The sequence below is a fragment of the Podarcis gaigeae genome, assembly GCF_964106915.1.
Source record: "Podarcis gaigeae genome assembly, chromosome: Z".
Lineage (NCBI taxonomy): Eukaryota > Metazoa > Chordata > Lepidosauria > Squamata > Lacertidae > Podarcis > Podarcis gaigeae.
In genome coordinates this window covers 33,423,348-33,448,198 of record NC_139691.1, presented here as the reverse complement: position 1 = coordinate 33,448,198, position 24,851 = coordinate 33,423,348, and the positions used below count along the sequence as shown (strand labels likewise).

Sequence of the window (24,851 nt, the reverse complement as noted above, 5' to 3'; positions counted from 1 at the left end):
TTTTCCCCATTTCATTACAAATCATTTCCCAAAAGTTTTCAACCTTCCTATATTCCCACATCATATGATAAAACGTACCCTCTGTTTCTTTAGATTTCCAGCACTTATTAGAACTTGTTCTACATACATTTTTGCTAATTTAACCGGGGTTAAATATCACCGATACATCGTTTTCATGTTGTTCTCTTTCCCAATCCATCATTAGTATATTATGTCCCACATCTTTCGCCCATTTTATTGTAACACATTTGACCTGTTCCTCTTTGTTTTCCCACCAATTCTACAAGAGCAGATTGTACAATTTATTTAATGGGGTATATTCTCTCACATGACCTCAGGCAGGAGTAAAGACTTGTGGGAGGCAGCCTGGCACTTCCTCAGTTTTTTCTCCTGCCTGACTCAGAATCTTTTGCCTGGCTCTCCTGCTTCTTCAGATAAATTTTTCAATTTTGACACTTGCTTCTATTTTTATTGATTTATGAGCCAGGAAGGGAGGCAGGTTGTTTTGTTTCTGGTACTTTGGCGAACATTGCTGCTTGGTGAATCTGAAAAACTGAGGAAGTGCCAGCCTGCCTCCCACAAGTCTTTGCTCCTGCCTGAGGTCACATGAGAGGATATACCCAATCCACTGTCCCCAGCATCCCCAGTTGTGTGGTTTTTTCAGCAATTTTGTACTACCTTCTACTATTTCTCTCGGAAATCGTGACACTTCATAACTAAATGCTTTCTTTTTATCATTTAAAAATTTTTAATTTAATTGCAAATATTGTACCCAGTCTACCCCTTTTTCCTCTTACTCCTTCAAAACCTTTTAATTTTAGTTGGTTATCTGTTTCTGTTAATAGCTATATGTCGGCCAATTTATCCTCATACTCACTTTTTTCAAAGCTATTACTTCTAATGGGGAAAGCTAGCATGGTGTTTTCTGTTCTAATAAATCTTTGTATTTCTCCCAAACTTTGAGTTTCTTATTATGTGAGTATAAAAACCTTTATGAACTTTTGCCTTATGGTAAGGCATACCATAAATATGCATGCCAACCAAATCTATTGCCAAATCCAATAAATCAGCATTTGTTAAATTTATCCAATCCCGGATCGAGCAGATGCAAGATGCTTCATAATATAATCTTAAATCCAGTAGAGAGAAATCTCCTCTAACATCTATTAATAATTTATGTTTAATTCTGGGTTTTTCCCCTATCCAGATAAATCTTGAAATGTCTTTTTGCCATTCTTTGAAGCAGCTCACATTGCTTACCACCAGGATTGACTGAAATAAAAACAACATTTTTGGCAATGCGTTCATTTTGATCACTGAAATTCCACCTAATAATGACAAACTCATCCTTCCCCAAATTTCTATGTTCCTTTTTATTTCTTTCCATAGTTTTTCATAGTTGTCTTTAAATATACTAATATTCTTGGCTGTCAATCATATTCCCAAATATTTAACTTTTTTTAAAAAAAAATTTATTAAGAGTTTTTTAATTACAATATAAATAAACAAACAAAAATATTACATATCATAACATCTTTTCTTATCTCCTTTGGACTTCCTCACATCTCCCGCTCCTGCGTTCCAAATTATAAAAATTAAACCAGCATTTTCTCACCTTGTCTCCATCCTGGCTGTCTATTTTTCCAATGTTATATCTCAAATTTTAGATACATTTATTTCCCTCTATAGCAAATTAAACTTAGCCTAATAATTATCTTAAAAAATTGTTTTTTCTTAAATTTAACTTGTCTTCATAATTCACCTCATCTGTTTTAATGGTGCCAAATTGTTTATAATCAAGCATCCTGCTTAACATTCATACAATTTACAATATTTTTGCAAATAAATCTTGAATTTTTTCCAGTCTTCTTCTACTGTCTCCTCTCCCAGATCTCGGATTCTGCCAGTCATCTCGGCCAGTTCCATGTAGTCTATCAGTTGCATCTGCCATTCTTCCAGTGTGGGTAGATCTTGGGTTTTCCAATGCTTAGCGACAAGTATCCTTGCTGCTGTTGTTGCATACATTAAAAATGTTCGGTCCTTCTTTAGCACCCCTTGGCTGACAATACCCAAAAGGAAGGCCTCTGGTTTCTTAGGGAAGGTATACTTAAATACCTTTTTCAGCTCATTATATATCATTTCCCAGAAAGCCTTCACTCTAGGGCAAGTCCACCAGAGGTGAAAGAACGTTCCTTCATTTCCCATACATTTCCAACATTTGTTATCAGACAAGTGGTATATTTTTGCAAGTTTGACTGGGGTCATGTACCATCTATATATCATTTTCATTACATTTTCTTTCAAAGCATTACATGCAGTGAAATTCAGCCCAGTAGTCCACAACCTTTCCCAGTCCTCAAACATAATATTATACCCAATGTCCTGTGCCCATTTTATCATAGCTGATTTAACCGTTTCGTCTTGTGTGTTCCATTTTAACAGCAAGTTATACATTCTTGAGAGTATCTTAGTCTTAGGCTCTAACAATTCCGTTTCTAACTTCGATTTTTCCACCTGGAATCCTAGCTTTTTATCAAGTTTGAAAACTTCTTTAATCTGAGCATAATGTAACCAGTCTCGGACTTTGTCTTTCATTTTCTCCTGACTCTGCAATTTCCAATTGTCCCCATCTTTTTCTAATATTTCCCAATACTTTGGCCATTTGGCCTCCATATTGAGCCTTTTACGGGCCTTAGCTTCCAAAGGTGAAAGCCACCTTGGAGTTTTATTTTCCAATAAGTCTTTGTATTTTGTCCAGACATTAAACACTGCTTTTCTGACAATATGATTCTTGAAAGCCTTGTGAATCTTAACCTTGTCGTACCATAAATATGCATGCCAACCAAACGCATTGTCAAAACCTTCCAAATCTAATACATCAGTGTCCTCAAGAAGCAGCCAGTCTTTTAACCAGCAGAAAGCTGCTGATTCATAATACAGCCTTAAGTCTGGCAGGGCAAAGCCCCCTCTTTCTTTCGCATCAGTTAGTATCTTAAACTTAATTCTGGGCTTTTTGCCCTGCCAGACAAATTTAGAAATGTCTCTCTGCCACTTCCGGAAGCACTCTGTTTTGTCCACAATCTGTAATGTTTGAAACAAAAACAGCATTTTTGGCAATACATTCATCTTTACAGCAGCGATTCGGCCTAACAAGGAAAGTTTCAGTCTTGTCCAACTTTCTAAATCTCTCTTAATTTCTGACCAGCATTTCTCATAATTATCCTTAAATAGACTCAGATTTTTTGCTGTTATGTTTACCCCTAGGTACTTTACTTTTTTAACCACGTTTAACTCTGTCTCTTCCTGAAACCGTTCTGACTCTGTAACTGTCAAATTTTTTCCCAGTACCTTAGTTTTCTGCTTGTTTAATTTAAATCCCGCCACCCGACCAAACTCTTGAATCAGTTGTAATACTTTTTTCGTACTAGATTCTGGCTTCTGTAGAGTCAAAACTAGGTCATCTGCAAACGCTTTAAGTTTATATTGTTTCGCTCCGACCTGAATTCCTTCAACCAACCGGTCCCCTCTAATCATGTTCAAGAGCACCTCCAGGACCGAAATAAATAACAGAGGGGATATGGGACAGCCTTGTCGTGTTCCTTTTTCAATTTTGAACTCTTCTGTAATCACATTGTTAACTATCAATTTAGCCTTTTGATCTGAATAAATTGCATCTATCCCATTTTCAAAACCCCGTCCCACTCCCATTCCTTCCAGATTTTTCTTCATAAATTTCCAAGAAATATTATCAAAGGCCTTCTCCGCATCTATAAAAATTAGCACAGCTTTTGTATTGATATTTGTTTGCAAAAGTTCCAAAATATCAATGATGTTCCTTGTATTGGCAAACAAATGTCTACCTGGGAGAAAGCCTGCCTGGTCCTTGTGAATTACTTCATTTAAAACTTTTTTAAATCTACTTGCTAAAATATCTGCAAATATTTTGTAATCCACATTCAGGAGGGAGATGGGGCGGTAGTTCTTGAGTTGTGTCTTTTCAGTTTCTAATTTTGGTATCAATGTGATAAACGCTTTCCACGTTTCTGGTGCCTTTTTCCCCTCCAAAATTTCATTGCTAACCTCCATTAGTGGTTGTATCAGATAGTCTTTCAATGTCCTATAGTACTTGGAGGTAAGCCCATCTGGCCCTGGAGATTTGCCCAATTGCATGTTCTGAATGGCTTGTTCAACCTCTTGTCGTGTTATTTTACAGTTCAGGATTGATCTATTTTCTTGTGACAATTTTGGTAGTCCATTCTTTTCCAAAAATTGTTTTATCTCAACCTCGTCTTGCAGCCCTTGGGTATATAGTTTTTTAAAATATCTCTGGAAGCACTTTCTAATATCAGCAGGGTTCTGAATGTTTCTTCCTTCAATCTCTAAATTTGTAACTGTATTTAGTTTTTGTCTCTTCTTCAACTGCCATGCTAGCAGTTTCCCACATTTATTCGCCAATTCAAATGTTCTTTGTTTCATTAGTTTAATTTTCCACTCTATTTCCTGGTTTATCAATTTGGAATATTGTGCTTGATAGAGTTTAATTTCTCTCAGGATCGGCTGTGACTTCGGGTTTGATCTCAACTTCTTCTCCAATTCTTTAATTTTCTCCAGAATCTTATCTTTTTTCTCATTTTGCGTCCTCTTCTTTACAGCATTCTGTTGTATCAGGAACCCCCTCATCACGGCCTTGCTTGCATCCCAGATAGTTCTTTTTTCCACTGTGGTGTTCAAATTCATCTCAAAATAATCCTTCAGGACTTTTTGGGCCTTCTTGGTAATCTCCTGATCTCTAAACAAATTGTCATTCATCTTCCATCTAAAGGAGCCGGTAGGTAGTAGTGTCATATCCATCTTTACTGCATTATGGTCGGAGCAGGTCTTTGGGCAGATTTCCACCTTTCTGGTCTTAGATGCCAGACCTCTAGATATCCATATTTGGTCGATTCTCGTCCATGTCAGTTGGGCTTCAGAAAAGAATGTTCCTTCTCTTCCCAAGGGGTTCTTTGTCCTCCAAATGTCAATCAAGTCCATATTGTCAGTCAGTTCGAAAAAGGTCTTAGGTAGTCTGCCATCTTTTGTCACATTTTGATTTTGTGACTTATCCATGTTAGTTGATACCACGCCATTCATGTCTCCCATCATAATGATGTTGTCATAGTCCAGATAGTCCAGGACGCTCTCATGCAACTTCTTATAAAATTCCGATTTCCCCTCATTTGGTGCGTAAATTCCTAATATCAAAAACTTCTCTCCTTGATATTGTATCTCGATTGCCAAAATTCTTCCTTGTTCATCCTTAAATAAAAATTTAGGTGACAGGCTCTCCTTTGCATAAATCACCACTCCTCTCTTCTTATTCAAATATTTAACTTTCTTTTATATACTTATCTCTGTCTTTATCTTGCTCTGAAATGTTCTTCACTAAAAGCTTAGTCTTATTTTTATTCAGTTAAAAACCTGATACTTCTCCAAATTCCAGTATTTTTTCTAATACTTTTGGTAATAAGTTTATAGGATCTTCAACCGTTATCACAAGGTCATCCGCAAATGTTTTCAATTTACCATATTGGTCCAAATATAAGCTGTACCCGCAAATAAGCCACACCTTTAAAATTGGTGGGAGGGGAGACAATACCCATATATAAACCACTCCCTTAAAATTGGGTTACAGGCTGAAAATCGCTGCGGTTGGTAGAATTGTAACTCCGAGCCAATTTAAGCCTTTGATCTTGCAAGCCTGCAAAAGTTACCGTACAATCACTAAAATCGCAAATCCCTATTCAATTGCTACAATTCCGCAGGCACTCATACCCATAAATGGCAAATGAACCATCTCAAGCTCGCAAATTGGCAATAAAACGTTTTTTTTTGTTCTGTTTTACCATATGTCTGTTTCAGCAGCAATATTGTAAAAACGCATTTTGTAAGGTCGCAAATTTAAGCCGCACTTTAACTTCACGGTCAGAATTTGGAAAAAAAGTGAGGCTTATATTCAGGCCAACACAGTATATGCTTTATTTCCTACCTTTGTTCCTCAGAAGGTTTCTTCTGTGCTTATATTTCTCACCAGAACTGTGTAAACGAAAAGCTCAGGGAGTCTCAGGCAGGAGTTGATCAAACAAAAAAAGTTTTATTTCCAGAAAAAGAGTTTGGTGAAAGAAAGTTGAGACAGGAGATGGCCCATCTTCAGGTATAAGTCTACTTGTTTAGGCACAGTATATGCACATTTTTTCTGAAATTTCAGTTACTCAGAAATCAGTTGTTCAGTTTCTGTTACTTCTCTCTCATTTTACTTAGTTATGACAGATGTTTCAGGTTAATGCTTTTAACGCAGCACAACTTCCTTCACAGTTTATTAATTAATTTGGTTCATGAGCAAGGTGCACTTTTCATCAGTTACCCACTTTTTCAACAATCTGATTCCTGAGGTATTCTGATTAGTATACCAAACCCAGAGGATCACCTCACCCCTTGTTACTGGCTTGGGAGTCTTCCTTACCTAGAAGACCTCTCCCATCCTGGCAGGAATGAGACCCAGGTAGCCTGTATTCCCATAGCTTCTACCTCTCCTGGCTCAGACTCAGCCCTCCAGTTAAATGCTGTCTGTATACCTTCGCCAGACACTCAACCCAGTCTTCCTATCTAAACTGAGGCTCCTTCCTCTTGCTATAGATAGTCTCCTCAGAGCTGATGTTCGACTCAAATCAGAACCAATTCTCTCAGACAAACCCTATCCTAATCCCTATCTCTCATCTCAAATCAACTTCTATCTCTCAAACTAAACCCTGTCCTCCTGCTTTTTCCCTTCGCTACCCCTATCTAAAAACTCATTCAGAAACCCCTCCTTTTATTCTCCCTCCCAAAGTGCTGCTCCACACTCGCCCCTCTGGCTGGCCGTTGTGGTGGTAGCTAATCAGAGAGAATTCTGCTGGAATTCTGAGGGACTGCATCACCATATTCTGGTCTGGCTTGCTGTCTGTCACAACAGCATTTGCTTGGCATTGGTATAGCCCTCCACCTCCTATTTGTAGGGTCATGGCTAGAGATTTGCTATGTCTAATGCAGTGCAGTGCTTTTTTTTTCTAAAAAGGAATTTGTTTAGGGGCACTTTCATTACCCTGCTCAGGTTGAAATACTGCCCCTCAATGAGGCCAAACTTAGATTCACAAAATGTTTAGGGGTATGTGTCGCCGTCCCCCGTCCGTCCATCCTGCCACCGCCAGAAAAAAAGCACTGATGCAGTGGGTTTCATAGTTTCTCAGCTACTATGTTTGAACATTATCAGGGGCAACAACATCGAACTCATTTCTTTTCAGACATCAGATTCTCTGCAGACTCTGCTATGGAAGTACAAGATCTTTGCTCCTGAAATGGTAACAATAACTTTGCCTACAAAAACAAAGGTGAGGATGCTTTCAAATGAGATCTGTGCTGTGAGATCTGCGCTGGGAGACTAGGCATCTGAATTCAGTGTTGCCAAATTATTAAACTACTCATTGATGAGGAAGAAACAGTTAGATTGGAACTGGTGTACACATAACTGAATTCTTAAACTTTGCATATCACGTTGCTTAATATTAAACTAATAATGAAGGTGAAGCAAAGAGTGTCATGTGATTGTTGTAATCTCTACCAGACAATAATAGTTATAAAAAATCCTTCATGAGTTACTTTTGAAGTGCAGTGGTACCTTGGTTCTCAAACTTAATCTGTTCCGGAAGTCCGTTCCAAAACCAAGGCACGCTTTCCCATAGAAAGTAGTGCAAAACGAATTAATCCATTCCAGACTTAAAAAAAAAAACACACCTAAAACAGCAATTTAACATGAATTTTACTATCTATGACCATTGATCCATAAAATGAAAGCAATAATCAATGTACTGTACAATGAAATAAATAAGACAGTATTGTAAAGGGACCCCTGACCATTAGGTTCAGTCATGACTGACTCTGGGGTTGCGGCGCTCATCTCGCTTTATTGGCCGAGGGAGCCGGCGTACAGCTTCCAGGTCATGTGGCCAGCATGACTAAGCTGCTTCTGGTGAACCAGAGCAGCACACTGAGTTCTCCTCTGCCAATAAACTTTGTTGAGGTTTGCTGGGCTGCTCCTACTAGGCCTGAAGCACAGAGCTTACCTGGCCAATGGATCAGCTGAGCTACCTTTTTTGTTCTTCTGTGTTTTTTTAAAGCAGACTGGCAGATTTGTCAGCCTGCTCTATAATGAAGAAACAAATTTGCTTTCCTCCACAGCAAACATGAAAACAAAGTTGCTGGGTAAGGAGTGAGCTACATGTCCTTTCACCACCAACTAGCTCACTCATCTGCATGGAATTCCTAGTTGTTTATGGTACCAGTCTAATTGTTGAGTACATGGATGGTATAGAGCATCCTGTTCAATGATACCCTCCTCCACTGTAGGTAAATAGAACATTGGACTTAGTATGCAAAGTTCCTCTTCCACGCTGAATGGAGGATAGTTTACCTGCCCTGGAGGGGTGATTCCCATTGCTGGGAAAAGTTGGGGGTGGTTGTATGCTCTCAGTTATATTTGGGTTTTGATATCACCCATATCAATTTTCCCCCAATGCCTGCTGTTTTTGCTATTAAGGGTTGCAGTCCCTCTTCTATCAAGGACAGTTTGAGCATTCATGGTTCAATTTGTTATGTTATGTCCCAAAAGTGGAGAGGTTCTCTTCCACACATGTTGGCAGTAAAAAGTTTGATTTGCGTAGCCTGTTGGAGCAAGTGCAGAGTCAAAGCATTTGAGGATACCCTCCATTTGCCACAGAAAAGGAACTTCATCTCAACAAAACCAATCTTCTTCTTCCCCCGCCAGATGTCATTTAGGACTTTTTCACATCCGTGGAAAACAGCAATTGACAACTTAAAACTGCGAATTCACGGAACACCATCTGCATCCCAGCTAACTTTGAAATGCATGGAGTATCCCCAATCTCAGAAGAAGGTTTGTTGCTGAGGATAGTTTGAATGCAGTTATTGGGCTACAAGTGTGCATGCTAATTTTATTTACTTTATTGACAACTAGTTAGTGTCAGTGATGGCATGAGAATCTCTGTCCACTCAGATATGGAAAGGGTTTCCTGATGGTAGCAAGTGTTGAATAACTTTATTATATTTTCATATTTGAAAAAGTTTAGAGTAGCTTACATGACGCTTTTAGTAGACTCCTGTTCTGATTATTATTGGATTCACACTTGCTATAGCAACAGATGCTCTGTGGTCATTTATTTTTTCAGTTACATTATAAATGGAATGCAATATGTGAAGCTCACACATTTATTATTATTATATTTCTGATCAGGAAGAGGCAGACTTTAAGGAGGAGTGTAAACCTTTTACTGAATATTTAAAGCACACAAAGCTTGAAATACTGTTTGGTTTTCTTCTTCCACCTTTACAGAATTGTAAAGAAAATTAATCACTGAAGGCACAACTTTAGAAAAGATTTGGAAGATAATATGATAGCTGAAATTGGGATTAGGGTTGACAGAGGCATAATCTAGAAATGTAGCTGTGAGCCGTTTAATTTTGGCATTTTGTTTTCTCCATAGGAAAGGAATACAAAGTTGATTCCGCCTGTATGCAGCTCCAATGCAGAAAGCTTAGCTGAGAGTGAAAAGCATAAATTCTTTTCGTTGGAACAGCTACAGACCTTCCCCCAGCTTCTGCAGAACATTCAATATTTAGAGGTAGGTTTATGAATAGCACTTTACTAATTTAATGCAGAGGTCAAATAGACCCCAAATGAAACACAGCTTTAAAACAATTAAGAATGTTTGACAATGATTCCAATTTAATGTAAAAATATGAATGTAAAGATTATTGTAGCCTTCTGTTAAACAACCATCATGGCCTTTCTCCTAATTTCTAGCCATAGGGTTTTTGCTTACTCATGCAATTTTTTCTGTAACTTAACCTGGAAGCATGGATTCTAAACAAAAAGGAATGGTTAAAGGTGAATATTAACACCAGTGCAACAGTTAAGTGAGATACTGTGGTACTGTAGTCATAATGTTACTGTAGATGTGCAACAATTCATTCACCTGCCCCCCCAAAAAACCACTTAAAATGAGGGCTTAACTAAACTGCTTTGAATGAAATATTCAGAGTGGAAAAGAGGCACTATGTGTGCACAATAGGTGAGAGATTTGAAACATGGCAAAAAGCATAATGTAACAAATTATTTTTATTTATTTATTTATTTATTTATTTATTTATTTATTTATTTATTTATATTTATACATACCCCGCCCATCTGGCTGGGCTTCCCTAGCCACTCTGGGAGGCTTCCAAAAAAAATATTAAAATACTGTACTACATCAATCATTAAAAGCCTCCCTAAACAGGGCCGCCTTCAGATGTCTTCTAAAAGTCTGGTAGTTCTTGTTCTCTTTGACATTTGGTGGGAGGGCAATCCACAGGGAGGGCACCACTACCGAGAAGGCCCTCTGCCTCGTTCCCTGTAACTTGGCTTCTCGCAGTGAGGGAACCGCCAGAAGGCCCTCGGTGCTGGACCTCAGTGTCTGGGTAGAACGATGGGGTTGGAGACGCTCCTTCAGATATACTGGACCGAGGCCGTTTAGGGCTTTAAAGGTCAGCACCAACACTTTGAATTGTGCTCGGAAATGTATTGGGAGCCAATGTAGGTCTTTCAAGACTGGTGTTATATGGTCTCCTGCTCCCAGTCACCAGTCTAGCTGCCGCATTCTGGATTAGTTGTAGTTTCCGGGTCACCTTCAAAGGTAGCCCCATGTAGAGCGCATTGCAGTAGTCCAAGCGGGAGATAACCAGAGCATGCACCACTCTAGCGAGGCAGTCCGCAGGCAGATAGGGTATCAGCCTACGTACCAGATGGAGCTGGTAAACAGCTGCCCTGGACACAGATTTGACCTGTGCCTCCATGGACAGCTGTGAGTCCAAAATGACTCCCAGGCTGCGCACCTGGTCCTTCAGGGGCACAGTTACTCCATTCAGGACCAGGGAATCCTCAACACCTGCCCGTATCCTGTCCCCCCAAAACAGTACTTCTGTCTTGTCAGGATTCAACCTCAATCTGTTAGCCGCCATCCATCCTCCAACCACCTCCAGACACTCACACCGGACCTTCACCGCCTTCACTGGTTCTGATTTAAAAGAGAGGTAGAGCAAAGCCTACAGAATATGAAATTGCACATATTTGGTGGAAAATATGTATATTTAATGCCACATTGGAGCTATTTGCTAAAAGTGTAAGATAGCTAGCTACATGATGGATTTTTAATTAGACGCGACTAGACTTCATCCTTTGGTGTGGGTGGCTTATGAACTATATTTATACTAAGATTTACTAAGCACTTACACAGATTAAGAACAAGACAGTTCCTGCCCACAGACTTGCAATCTAAAAGATGTAATTCAAAAAGAAAACAAGGAAACTCTGATGCTAGTTTTTGAAAACACTAGCTTGAACGGAAACAGTCCAGGGAGGAGCAAAATGAACTTGTACATCAGCCAAGTCAATGGTGAAGGCCCTATTTCCTGATCCATCTCTTTATTCACTACAGCCAGATGTGGGATGGCTACTATTAGGGGAGTTGGATGGGCAGCAGCTGTGCTAGGGTAGTGCCAAGGAATAGCCATATGTTCTGCTTGCTCAGGGTGCAGCAACCATGTTGATTAAGCAACTTCTGTGAGGCAAGGTTCCTTTTGGCTATGCAAAACACTTAGGGACGTGAGGACCTGCATTCTGTTGGCAGCAAGGGTATGGACAGGCAAAGAAGAGCAAGTGGGTCGAAGAACCATGGGTTGGGATGTGGTGGGAGGGCTCTAAATTTTCCATTGACTTGAACCAACCTGTTCAATTCTGGTTATGTGAGATCTCTAGTATATGTGTTCTTAGAAGCAATGGCTTTTCTATAAACTGAAGATTTTAAAAAAAAAAATACTGCTGATTAAATGAGGCATTCTGTTAAAATCAAAACTGGGGGTGGCTTGCAAGGATAATTACCCTCCAATTAGTCCTGGTTTACGTTCCGTGAACAGACTCTGCTAACATGAGATTTGCTTTCATCGTGGTGGAGCACTGTAAGTCTGAGTTTTTGTGTTCCCTTCTGAACATTTCTTCTGGCTTCTCTTCCAGCCTCCAGCCCAAATAGGAGCGGTGATAGGCAATCCTCTGTTGCTCCACTACTTCAGCCTCAAAGATAAATCAGTCTCTAGGAGGATGCATTACTGGATGGGCCATACATTAAAAGAAGGTAGGGAGACTAATTTGATTCCCACATAGGAGAAACTGATGCCTTAGATCTAGGCTACGGCCTGGTTCTCTCAGAGATAATCTTGTGTCTGAGATGTGAGAGCTCACATGATTGATTGATTGATTGATTGATTGTTCTGCTGCATTATAGATCTTGGAGAGCTGAGCTTTAACCTAATATGCGAGTTTTCTATCTGCAGAACATTTTTTGTACAGAAAAGCATTTCATCTTATGAGTCCATCCCCTCTCCAAATATCTGACTTGGTACAGCACAGACACAGGTCACCATCTCAGTGTACCTCAACTGTGCCAAGGCAAAATGGGTGGCAGACTATATACAAAGGTGAAAACTTGGGAATGTAAGAGAATAAGAACTTGGAGGATAAGCAATGTTCTACCCCTTTGTCTCATGATTCAGGATGCCCTTGGTATAAGAGGATGAACCAGGAAGATGAATTGAACTTCAAGGTCTTCTTAGAGGAAGTCTTCAAAGCAGAATGTTTCTTGCAAGTTAGTTCATATGTGATTCTCATCCCATCATTCCTTGGACATTGTCTTTTGTCCACCACCATTCTATGCCTTGACTAAAACATCAATATTCTGTTAGTAGGATGTTAAATAATGGTATGCCAGAAATGAAAATACTGTAGCTTTTTTTAAAAAAGCACAGGAGGGAGAGAAGCAGGGAGGTGGGAAGAGACGAAGGGGCTGTACTATTCTATTGTAGTAATGTGAAAACCCTAATAAACCATAAGTAAAAAACTATTCTATTGAAAGTCATGAAGCTATCCAAATTAATTACACAGCTGTGGGCTTCCTTATCAAAGGACAGTGGTGGCCAAATTGCAGCTCTCCTTATTTTTTTCCTAACAGCTGCATGATGAAGGAAACAGAAAGGGCATCCAGGGGCAGGTGGTGAGTGACACAGCCTAAATCTGTGCAGTCAAGAAATAGGGTTCCTGAAGAAGGAAAACTGGGAAGCAGAAAAGAGTGGCATGAACAAAAGTAATTTGGGATCTGCTTTTTAGGAGGAGCGGTAGAGGCTCTTCAGCCAAAGAAGATCACTTGAATTATTAGAAACTTTTGCTATCCCTAGCAAAGTACTTTTAAGATGGCAGCCCAACTAATCTGCTTCACTAGCTTATCCCTTGAATTCTTAGAAGTTATCTGTCTTGGCCTTCTTAGGTATTTTCTGCTGTGGAAGAGCACTGTCAGGCTGGGTGCATGAAAAGGGCTGGCTTTCAAGAATCTTTAGCAGCGTCTGTTGTGCCTTTCAGAGGGGTTTCTTGGCCTGCGAAGAATTCTTGTGGAAGAGTCTGCGCTTCTGGGATGGCTGCTGCTGTCAGTCACAGGTCCTGCAGCTGGCGAGATGGATCTCTCCCAACACCTTCTCAGGTATGTGATGCAGCCTAACCAATCTTACCCTGCTTTGTGGTCCAGACAGGCCTGCTTCAAACTCTCTGTTCCTTTTTTGTTTCTTTCCTTTCAGAAATGAAGACTTATCTCTACCAGCCATTGTTGAAGCTTTTTTCCATATCATCTCTTTATTTTAAGGTAATGGAGGGAAGGTGGCCAGTGAATGTCTGCTTTGGCATGTAAGAATTACCAAATTTGATCCCTGACATACAACTAGGAAATATGTTTGTCTGAGGTGCCCAAGAGTAGGGCAGTTGGGAGCAAAATACCAGGTGCATTGCGGTTGATACAAGACAAATCCTTGAATATGTTTGGGATTGCTATCCTTGTTAAAGGAAGGAGACAAAATACTTGTCAGACTCAGATGAATTTCTTGTTGTATGTAAACTAGTTGAATGAGCCTTAATTGGACGTACAGAATCTCTGCTTTTTGCTACGCACAAACTAGGAATCCTAGCTTGCAACAATCATTGGTGGTTACCAAGCAAGCTCGCTTCAGTCACATATAACACTAGTGCATTATAACAATAATGCACATAACATTGAGCATTATGTGTGAACTAGCCTTTTGGAATTACAAATACAGCACCATAGCAATAAGAATGGTTGCTGCTTTTCTTCCTTCAGCTGGAAGTATGCAAGTTTCCTATAATTTTTCTCTGCTTTTATCTCCTATCTCTCTGGGGGCTAACATCACAACTGCAGGCTACTGAAGCACCCTAGGAGAATTCTTAAACTTATGTGTATGGATAACCTGAGCTTTAAAAACCTTTTCAAGCATATTATTGCAGTACTGCCGGTATGGAGCTCCCCCAAATCTGAAATACAATGGGTCCATTTTTTTGTTTTTTGCTCTTCCATAGTATGAAGTTCTTGAAAGCCTAAGGGAACTGTTACTGAACATGCTGAATTGCCACATGCAAGCAGACATGGCAACAGAATCAAATGTTGATGTGTTGTAAGTATAATCTTTACAAAGTGGTACACCTCTAGAACACAGGCAATCAAGCAATAATGCAGCTCACATGGGCACAACCATTCTCTTCCTACTAGATGCTAAGGCTGATATCTATCTTGTTTTGTTGCAGGAACACCACCCAAGTTGACCTGATAAGCTCCTTGGCAGAGCTCATTCACTTTGTAAACAGGCTCTCAACTGTTGGTCTGTGCTTGGAGAACAACTCTACTTTGTTGATGAATGTTATCCTGGATTTCTATGAGACAGTATGTAAGCTGTTCACACTGCAAATTTGTTTAATATCTTTAGACGTTATGTATTTGACAATCCTGAGGGAGGTTCTGATAATTTGAGGGGGAGGCAGAGAAAGAGAAATCCAAAGGAAAAAAGTGGGTAGATTGTTTGAAGCCCATGTTTGCCTCTAAAGTAGAACGTCTATATATAATGTTGTAGACTGAGACTAATGTCTGAATAGGCAAGAACAAGGCTGTTCCTCTGTTTTTCCTGTGAAGGTAATGTGCTAAGGGCAGAGAGCTGAGAATACAAGCTTATACAGCTATCTTTCCTACTTGTAGGTATCTGATATATATCTGAAGTACAACCTCCCCTTGGTTATTATGCTTCCTACTGGAGTCTTCTATCCAGCACTTCTCAGCATGAATTCTGCCACACTTGACCAACTCTGCTACATTATGTACAGGTACTGAGAAAATTCCTTTTTCTGCCCCTTGTGCTTTTCCTCAGCCTTTCTGCATGGCCATAGTCTCACTTGTATTAGACCACTTCAACTTCTCTACTAATCTGCGATTGCCCGCTTGATTCTCCACACTATAATAATGCCAGAAGGCAAAATGTCAATTTGTCCTTTCTAACTTGTTGTTCTTACATTTAGTGAGTGTTATGAAGGCAGTTTGCTAACTTTCACAGTGTTGTAGATTTCTTGGGGGGGCAGGGGGCGCTTGTGGCCCTGATGCTTAAGTTTTTTAATGAGTTTTTGCTTGCTAAAGAAAGTTCTTCCCATGATAGAGAGAGTCCTCATTTCAGGCTCGGGATGCAATACCTCTCCATATGAACCAACCTGGGCCTTGAGATTATCATCTGAGGCCACCTTTGTTTTTGTTTTGTTGTTGTTTTTTTCTTTTTTAAATAATATTTATTAAGTTTTCCATTTTAACAAGCCAATAAAAGCCACATTAAAAACATTCCAAATTATAAAATAATCAAACAGTCTAAATTTTATGCCAAATGTTAAGTCTTTGGTTGACTTCCCATGCTCTAAGGTTCGGGGAGTGACGATCTCACAATTGTGTTGCTTCTCTTAATTAGTCCAGATAGTTCCAAATAAGACATTCTGATGTTGATCTCCTTCCAAGACAAATAAGCCTGTACTTTAGCTAGAAACCATAATTTCCATCACCTATTCTTTTTTATTGATCCATTGAAAGTGATTGCAAAATTCACAAACCAGTTCCACACGGTTAATTCTATAGTTAAACCATAATTATAACAATAATGAAATACTCTTTCTTTCCAGTCCTACTTGCTTACTCAAACAGTCAGGCAGTCAGTCCTTCCAGGGAGATTTGCCAAATAAGATAACAAATACAAAATATATAAAAAAATAATAATGGAGGCTCACCCCCCCCCCTCCGTTCTGACATACCAGTCCCATAATAATGGTAATCCTTCTTCCACTCAAATCCTTTGACACTCCAGTGGCTGAATCAGTTAGCAGAATACTTTATCTCCCCTCGCTTAGAGCATGCCTGTTAATTAAGTCCAAATTTCATCTTAAAAAAGCAGGTATTCGTTGCTCATGGCGACAGCTTTGGAGACTTGCCAAAGAAACGCATGGTGCTTTACACCCAGTGCCCCCTGCCCCCTCATTCCTTCCGGACCAGGAGCAAGCCTTGGGTGATCTGCTGGTGAAGCTGCTCCTTGCCACCCCCCGACCCTGGGAAGGTTGGATGATTACTCCCATTTCATCATCAAAATATTCCGTGTGAGATGGCTCTGATGTAATGGGCAGCCATTCGCTAAAGCAGCCAAACAGGAAGTCCTGAGGCCACCTTTGTGTGCCTCCATGAGAGGTCTGGCATCACAAGATCAGGTCTTTTCTGTGGTGACTTTCTATGTGTGGAATGCTCTTCCTAAGGAGACTCACCTGGTGTCTTTGCATATCTTTAGGTGCCAGGTGAAAATATTTCTCCATAAAGAGCCTTTGGCTGATTAATATTATAAGACCTTTTAAATGTGTTTGTGGGATGGGCGTTGGTGGTTTGTGTTTGCTTTTTTATTATGTACTTTGTGTTTTTATCTTATATTTTTATGTTGTGAACCATCATCAATATGTTGTGAATGCGCTCCTCAATGGAGAAGAGTAAAGGAGCCCCCATCCCGGCTTGTGTGAGCCGGAGGCAGGATGGGGGCTTTGTTAGACTTCGCCACTGAGGGACAGGCAGCCACATTCCCCTCAGTGGAGAAGTCTAAAGGGGGTGCCTGCCCGCACGAGCACAAGGGAGGAACAAGCTACATCGGCCCTCTGTGGTATGAGGGCCAGAGTGAGATGGCTGTTTCACCCAGCAGTGTATCACAAGTGAAACCACCACCGCTCCTGAGTCCCTCTGCTACAAGCATCCATCTGCAGCTTGGTTCTCCCTCGGCATGCTGGGCACTGGTGGCAAAGAGACTTAGGAGCGGCAGTACGTAGTTTCACTCGCGATATACCTCCAGTAGAAGACGCCACCGCGGTCTGGTCCTCACCCGCTACATCATCCAGTCCTAGATAGTATGTCTTGGAGAAAAGTGGTGTGGAGGAGCAACATAGAGCAACCCTTTGGGGAGAATGTCAGGTGAAATAAAGGTGCCTTGTACACCCAGTTAAAGGGAAAACTTAAGAATGCCACGCCATGCAAGTGAAAGGGCTCTTTCATACAGTCCAGTTTCAGATATGAGTGACATTACATAAAAAAGAAAGATGTGATGTTCTTGAGACATATTGAGTTGAGTCAATTGTCATGCCACAGTGTTAGAACCCAGCCACTCGGATGTTTCTGTTCATTTAATCTATTTTTAGCAAAGTGATCTTTCTTTTGCTGAAATGGGATAGACTTGGACTTCTCAGGAAATAAAACCATGGTACATAACTTAGGTTTGCTGACTGATGCTCATTTTTTCCAAGTAGGAGATTACTGGCTGAACTGAGAATGTTACTTGTGTTACATGTGGTATTGGATTTTGCAGTTGATGAGAACCTTGTATTTGTGACTGGCATGCCAGATTATATCAGGCTGGCTCATATTTTTCTTTAGTTACTACAATGATACCCATTGGCGGAGGAAGAGGAGTGCGGGGGGAGCGCACCGCCCCACTGGGATGCCATCGCGGTTGCCTCCCCACCCGTGCTGGGTGCCATGCCCCCGCCTTCTCTCCGCCCCCCAGTGCCGGAACATGAAGCTCTGCCACTGATGATACCCTCATTGCCTAGAGCAAAGCTAAATTACACACACATTTGTGGGGCATATGCAGAAATTCAACTGAACTGAGCTTCTCTGTTGCGTAACCCATAAACTTACCTGTGTGACACTGATGAAGCTATTCTGATTTTTGAATCAAATTTTTAACCCAGTAGTCAAATTTTTAACCCAGAGTCTCAAACAGGTGATAATGTGTTGGGGTGGCATTGCTGTGCTGATTAAAAGGTAAAGGTACCCCTGCCCGTACGGGCCAGTCTTGACAGACTCTGGGGGTTGTGCGCCCATCTCACTTAAGAGGCCAGGGGCCAGCGCTGTCCGGAGACACTTCCGGGTCACGTGGCCAGCGTGACAAAGCTGCATCTGGCGAGCCAGAGCTGCACACGGAAACGCCGTTTACCTTCCCGCTGGTAAGCGGTCCCTATTTATCTACTTGCACCCGGAGGTGCTTTCGAACTGCTAGGTTGGCAGGCGCTGGGACCGAGCAGCGGGAGCGCACCCCGCCGCAGGGATTCGAACCGCCGACCTTTCAATCGGCAAGTCCTAGGCGCTGAGGCTTTAACCCACAGCGCCACCTGTGTCTCTGCTGTGCTGATTAATGACTAACAAAAGTTCAAGCCTTTGAGGCCAGTTATGCATCTGGATGATTTTTTTTTTTTAATGCCCTGTTCTCTTCAGGAAATGCTACATAAGAGTGCCATTCTTAACATTAGTTCCAGCAGTTGTGTCTGATGTGAGAAGTAGCCAATTGTTGTCAGCTGTTGTAGAGCTCTGTTCAGCTTCCTGCTTGAGGAAGCTGCAGAGTAATTAATATGGAAGGATGCAGTTGCTGAAGATGCACTGAAACTAGTGTCTATTATACAGAGCAGCTGCCAGGACCTATACTTCTATTTCCTTCCAGTTTCTATAGTGACTGAACAAGGAGTCAGTGCTGCTGTTTGCTGCTTGAGGTCGTGCTCCACCTTTTTGTCTCATGCCTGCAGCTCATGCATAACAGTTTCTTTTCACATACGCACCCTTGTGAACAGAAATGAGCATCCATTCAAGTGTTTGTCTTTCTTTCTAAGTAACAGTTGCTTCTGAACGGTGAAAAGTGCCCTTTGAACTCATTGAATCTCTTTATATTCAGAACCAAATTCAGCATGCTCTCTATTGGGTGATTAGTAACTGTTTTGCATGGCATCTGTGTTTTTCTCTCAAAGTCTACTCTGTAGATGGTTCTCCTATTGCAGGGACATGTGGTAGGTAAGCAAGAGAGAGATTTATGTAACATAACCCAAGAAATGGAACCAAATGAGAAAAGATATGTGCTATCTTGCTGCCTCATAATGCTAAGTGAAAGATAGCTATGTACTCTGGGATAGTCACTGCTCACCTGTTCATAGTAATAATTGTATGGCACTGTCATGTGTTCAAAGCGCTTCACATGCTTTAGCTAGCTGTGGTCCTTAAAACAACCCCCCTGGTAGAACTGTTCACAGTAAATGGGGGAGCGGAAGTTGAGAGAAACTGGCTTGCTAAAGACCACCTAGTGAGTTAATTGAAAAATCAAGACTCATGCAAGGGATTTCTTTAGCCACTACACAGTTTCATTCTGCGCACATATGGTATATTACAATTCAGAATAATCGTCTTTTTTAATTCTTACTTAGGTATCGAATCAACCTGGTGGCTGCAAAACAAAAACCCGAGATTAAAAAGGTACTGCAGATAAGGTGCTTAATGGCAAATGCTTGGATTGGAACAAATATATTTAATGGCTCCTTCATCTGAAATTTCACTGACAAAACTTGCCTCCCTTATCTTTCACATCTCTTCTCCCATATGAGATGTTCTTGGACTTCAAAGATTCAATGCATATCTAGTCAAAGAGAAAAAACTCTTCTACAGACTTTAGGAAAATAGATGGTTCTGTGTGATTCTAATGGCCAACTACCGTATATGGTGCTGGAAATGGGGTGGGAGGGGGACACCCACACAAGTAAGCTTTATCCCAAGTCATTGTTTCTTCTTGATCTTGTTTCCAAACTGCCAGTAGGTGGCTTGCACATTTTATGCATCTGGTTTAGGTATAAACATAACATATATCTGACTTCATTCAGTGTCAAGCAAAGATTCAACATGTTTTCCTTTTCTTCTCTCCCCCCCACCCCCCGCTATGCTTCAGTCATAAGTACCAGGCAGTCCACAATATTGTACACACATGGTGGTGCTACATTTGTCTTAGTGGGTCACAAGCTGCTCAGGCTTGATGTTTAGTTGATTGATCAATGGTATTCTGTAATGATTATGGAGTGGACAGGATGCATGTTGGAGTGATACGTCTTGCTAGTAATTGATGATGTGGAGCTATCATGAACCTGAAACATTGTCTAGATTGTCACTTTATGTCTTACCATGTGCTGCTGCAGTTCAAGTTCAGCCACCAGATTTGCCAGGAATACAACCGATATCTATCAACCATAGTTGGGTATCTGTGGACCTCACAAGCATTCCAGGAGTCCCCCTGCCCCCAGGGGATTCAGCTGGACTCAGAAGTGCTGGAGATGACAAGGGTGAAGGATCACAGGAAGGGCTTCAATGTAGTTTTCCACCCTGCACTGATGGGATATGCTATGCTCTTCTTGAAGAAGGTGAGGAGAGCAGTTTGCATTTTTCAAGTAGAATCATTTGCAATTATTTTTAACACTGTAATACTTGAGGACTACTGAGCATGAGTGTGTATGATCACTGTTAGTTACTATGATGTCTGCATTGTGTCCTTTAAAACTCCAGTCTTTGGCACACCATGGCCTACCTTCTACCATGCCATATAAAGTCAAGCTGTACATGGGCTTATTAAGAATAAGTACTGTGCAGGGAGGAATGGGGAGACCTGGGTTCACCACTCCATTTAACCGTGAAAGCTTAGTGCCAAGCCTCTGGCAACAACTAGCAGAGACAAAAGAGATCTCCTTGCACTTCCAAGTCATTCTGGCTCCATTCTTTGGAACGCCAAGTTTAAAGGAAGGCTTCTCCTCCTCCTCGAATCATTACCAACTCTCTTCCTTAGAAGTGTACTAAAGATATGGGATATGGGAGGGGCCGTACCTCAGTGGTAGAGCACATGTTTTTCATGCAGAAAGTACCAGTTTCAAGCACTGGATTCCCCACATACGACAGGAAAAGACTCTATGTCTGGAGAACTGGAGAGTGGTTGCAGTCAATGTAAACAATACAGAACAAAATGGACCATTGGTCTGTTTTGGTAATATAGCAGCTTCTTGTGGGGGCTGAAGAATTTGACTTCACCTCAGTCTTGTTTGTTCCTTTTTTTCTTTTTCTTTTTTAAGCAAGTTTCCAGCCTTTGCCATTGCAAAAATATGCCTGAGTATTTGGGCAATGTCTGGTGAAGTATAAAACCAAAGGAATTGCCAGATGAAGTTCCAGGTTCATCAGTAGGTGCACTCTCTACTGTCAGGGTAAACAGTACCCCCTGTCTGTTTTTTTTGACCAGCAGTTCTCAAAATGGGAGACCAGCCTCCTATATCTGGTCTGGAAAGCTTCCAGGAGCTACTACTGCTTTATTTCCAGGAAGCAAACTGTTAGCAGCTACCCAAATCAGTGTGCAGGGAGTACCAAACTTCAGTACAATTCTTTGTTGCAACAGAAGACAATGTGATACGATTTATTATACCTGTTGCCCCTTCTGTGGATTCATTTTCATACCACAACCAGACCTCTTTCTTTGATCTGCTTGTAACTTTGTCCCTAACTGGGCTTTTTTCTTTCTCTTTTTCTTTGCTTCATCGGCCTTTTTTAGAAGTTTAGTAGGCTTGGTTCAAGAACCTACACCTTATTTGTTTCTGATTCCATTTTCTTGATAAGTCTGCCTCTGAAACATTGTTTTCCAAGCTTTTTTTGTGTGTGTCTCCCTGTGGTATCTAAGTATTTGCACACAGCTTTTTAAAAGTAGCATAGAAGGTAAAACTTGTCCCCAGTGTAAGCTTTTATTTCATTGTGCTTCAGTGAAAGTGGAAGCTGAACTTTTCTCTTTGGTGCAGCTTTTGGGCTCTGGACCTGGTAACTGCTTGCTCCTACTCAGGCAGCTTTACTGATATCCAAAAACCTAAGCTGCCTTATACCAAGTCAGATCATTAATCCATCTGTCAGTATTGTTCGTGTTGCCAAATTCTCTAGTGTCTTTTTCCTACCCCTACCTGGAACCAGAGATTGAATTGGGATCTTCATGCAAAGCACGTGCTGTTCAACTGAAGTGTGGCTTCTTCTCTAGGAGATGATGTGGTCTTCTGCCTTAGGAAGACATACTAGACTGAAATTTGCTGTTCAGTTCACCAGAGAGTGCTGATGTACAACTGAAGATTAGCTGATAGCAAAATTATGAGAGCCATTTTCTCCCCAGGCAACACTGGTATGTGTTTGGCTGCTTCTTTCGATGGACTTCCATGTGTTGAACCGAAAGAGCAGTGCATGGTACAGGCCCACTACAAAATGTCAGAGATGTGAATTTTTCAAGACCTAGTAGTTTTGTGGAGCAGCTCTGAGGCATTGGTGCTGTCCAAAAGGCATTTAGTGTTTCAGTTGTGCCATGTCATCTTCAGGAAGGTTAGTCTGAGGCTGATTCTAGAGTTAATCTCTAATAATTTCAAATAACTCTTCTTTTAAAAGCTCTAGTCTTAGAGAACCATTAATTTCTAACACCTTTCTCCCCCCCCCCCCTTCTCTTCAGATGCAACCAGAGGACATAACCCTGAACTTCAAATTCATTCGGGTAAAGTGGCATGCTTGACTAAACGCTATGTTTCTTGGGAAGCTGGTTGTCAGTTGGAGCAGCTGGGATTTGGGGCACTGCCACAGAAGAAGGAACAACTAAAATGTCGAGAAAGGGGAGGGGTTAGGAGAGGGTACCTTCCAACTCTAGAATTTTGTGCTTCTGTGACAAGGCTGATAACCTGTGCTGCTGAGGAACCTACATCTTTTAGCTTTGTCCACCATGTATTTTCCCATGAAAAGGAATTGTTCAGTAGCAAACAGTTGGTACCACATATCTGAATGTGGCAAGTACTACACCTGAAAAAGTTTTTATTTCTGGTCTGAAAATGGAACTGGCATAAAGATGCAATTGTTCCCTAAGGCTAGGGGATCTCAGCTAGGTCTTTTTGTTGCTTGGTTTACAGTACCAATTGGAATATAAAATTTCAAAGAGGGAATTCTGGCATCAAGAGATATTCATTCTTTGTCGGAGCTCTCCTCTACTGCAAAGAGGAATGCCCGCTAAAAGCTAATTGAAACTGCCCTATGTGAACTGGCTCATGAAGAGGCTGCATGGTGATAGCTTATTCCTCACCACAAAGACCAAGTTTGTGTCACAGCATATTAGCATCATAGGTATTCTGGGCTTTTGCAGTGTGGATTGGTCTGCATGTTCAGGTGCTGGAGAGCTGGGGTTGGAAATGAGAGGACACTTTGTGGCCCAAAGAGAAAAAGCCATTGTATCTGAAGAGATTTAACTCCTAATGCTTTATTTGCAGGGGGCAAGGTGGGGATGGTACCAGGAATTTCTCTACTCCCAAGGATTACAAGGCCTGAAGCTTTTCATCGAAAGTAGCATTTGCCATGCTCCTCAAGAGAAAGTAAGGCATTAATGGAAGCAATAGATTGATTCTTACAGTCTGTTATGAACTATCAAGCTATTCTTCAGAAAATAAGAGGAATATTTTTTAAAAAAAATATGTATTTATTAAAAGATTTTAATGAGTAACAAAAGTGCATTTTAATGAGTAACAAAACTGTTTCCAGACACCATGATAATTTCCAGTCTGTGACCATCATAAATCAATTCAATTCAGTATTGTGATATATCAAAATATTGTGATGTTTAGCTGGTGATTTATCGTGATGTTGAAAACTTATATGTTTTTAAGGAAAGGGCTGGTGCTATGTAGTTTTTACTGTAATAATCTGTATGTTTTAAATAAATAGTGTGTTTGCGTGTTTTATGTTTTTCTCCTGTTTCTGTTTGAGCAAGATGGTCCCTGTCAGGGAAAAAGGTAGGGTATGAATAATAATTATTATTATTATTATAATTTTCACAGAAATGTCCCTTTTTGAGCTATCCCTCTGTTTTAATTTCCTAAATAAACTTGTTTATTGAGCACTGCAATCATAATTGGCAGCACTTGAATGAGAAACAAAAAATTCAAAAGGATAACAGTCTTTAAAGCGGGTACACGTTCTGACGGATAAATTTACATCTTTCCAAGATCTACAATCCCAAAAAAGAATGATGTGAAGCTGTCTTTCTTTACAGCTGATAGATTATTATTTATCTGCACTCCCAAATATTTTATTACTTCATGGCAAATTTTAAAACTCATCCGTTTTTGAATAATTGGTTAGAGGAAATCCCCATATACCGTATATACTCATGTATAAGCCGACTTTTTCAGCACATTTTTATGCTGAAAACGCCTCCCTCGGCTTATACTCGAGTGAGGGTCCCACCCGAGCGCATTTCCAGCAGCCGCTCGCTGTCAGTGGTGGTGGAGGAGGAACGAGCAGCCTGAAAGCAGCCCTTTCGGGCTGCTTGTTCTTCTGCTGCTGCCACCTGCCTCTGCCTCTCAGCAGCACCCTAGATAGGCAGGGGGGTGGGAGGGGGAGAGAGAAGCCCCCTCTGCCATGTGTGCACACGCACTCTGGCCCACCAGCAGGTTTGTGGTGTGGTGAACTGGCTTATACTCGAGTCAA

The 24,851-nt window shown here is 40.8% G+C and overlaps 1 protein-coding gene across 2 annotated transcripts in view; it reads left to right on the top strand.

Moving 5' to 3' along the window:
- The window catches only part of CENPI (centromere protein I), a 30,428-nt gene extending 6,325 nt beyond the window's left edge, over positions 1–24,103 (top strand). Inside the window, exons 8-22 of one of the 2 annotated variants that reach the window (XM_083722864.1) lie at positions 6,071–6,190; positions 7,317–7,403; positions 8,837–8,965; positions 9,573–9,710; positions 12,140–12,257; positions 12,676–12,767; positions 13,535–13,652; positions 13,747–13,811; positions 14,537–14,631; positions 14,762–14,897; positions 15,207–15,331; positions 19,757–19,805; positions 20,516–20,737; positions 22,834–22,875; positions 23,636–24,103. In XM_083722864.1, the coding sequence (XP_083578990.1) occupies positions 6,071–6,190; positions 7,317–7,403; positions 8,837–8,965; positions 9,573–9,710; positions 12,140–12,257; positions 12,676–12,767; positions 13,535–13,652; positions 13,747–13,811; positions 14,537–14,631; positions 14,762–14,897; positions 15,207–15,331; positions 19,757–19,805; positions 20,516–20,737; positions 22,834–22,875; positions 23,636–23,749 (1,650 nt within the window). In that variant the 3' untranslated portion in view covers positions 23,750–24,103. The remainder of the gene's footprint in view (positions 1–6,070; positions 6,191–7,316; positions 7,404–8,836; positions 8,966–9,572; positions 9,711–12,139; positions 12,258–12,675; positions 12,768–13,534; positions 13,653–13,746; positions 13,812–14,536; positions 14,632–14,761; positions 14,898–15,206; positions 15,332–19,756; positions 19,806–20,515; positions 20,738–22,833; positions 22,876–23,635) is intronic. The other variant, XM_083722865.1, reaches the window with a different exon arrangement.
- The last annotated feature ends 748 nt before the right edge of the window (positions 24,104–24,851 follow it).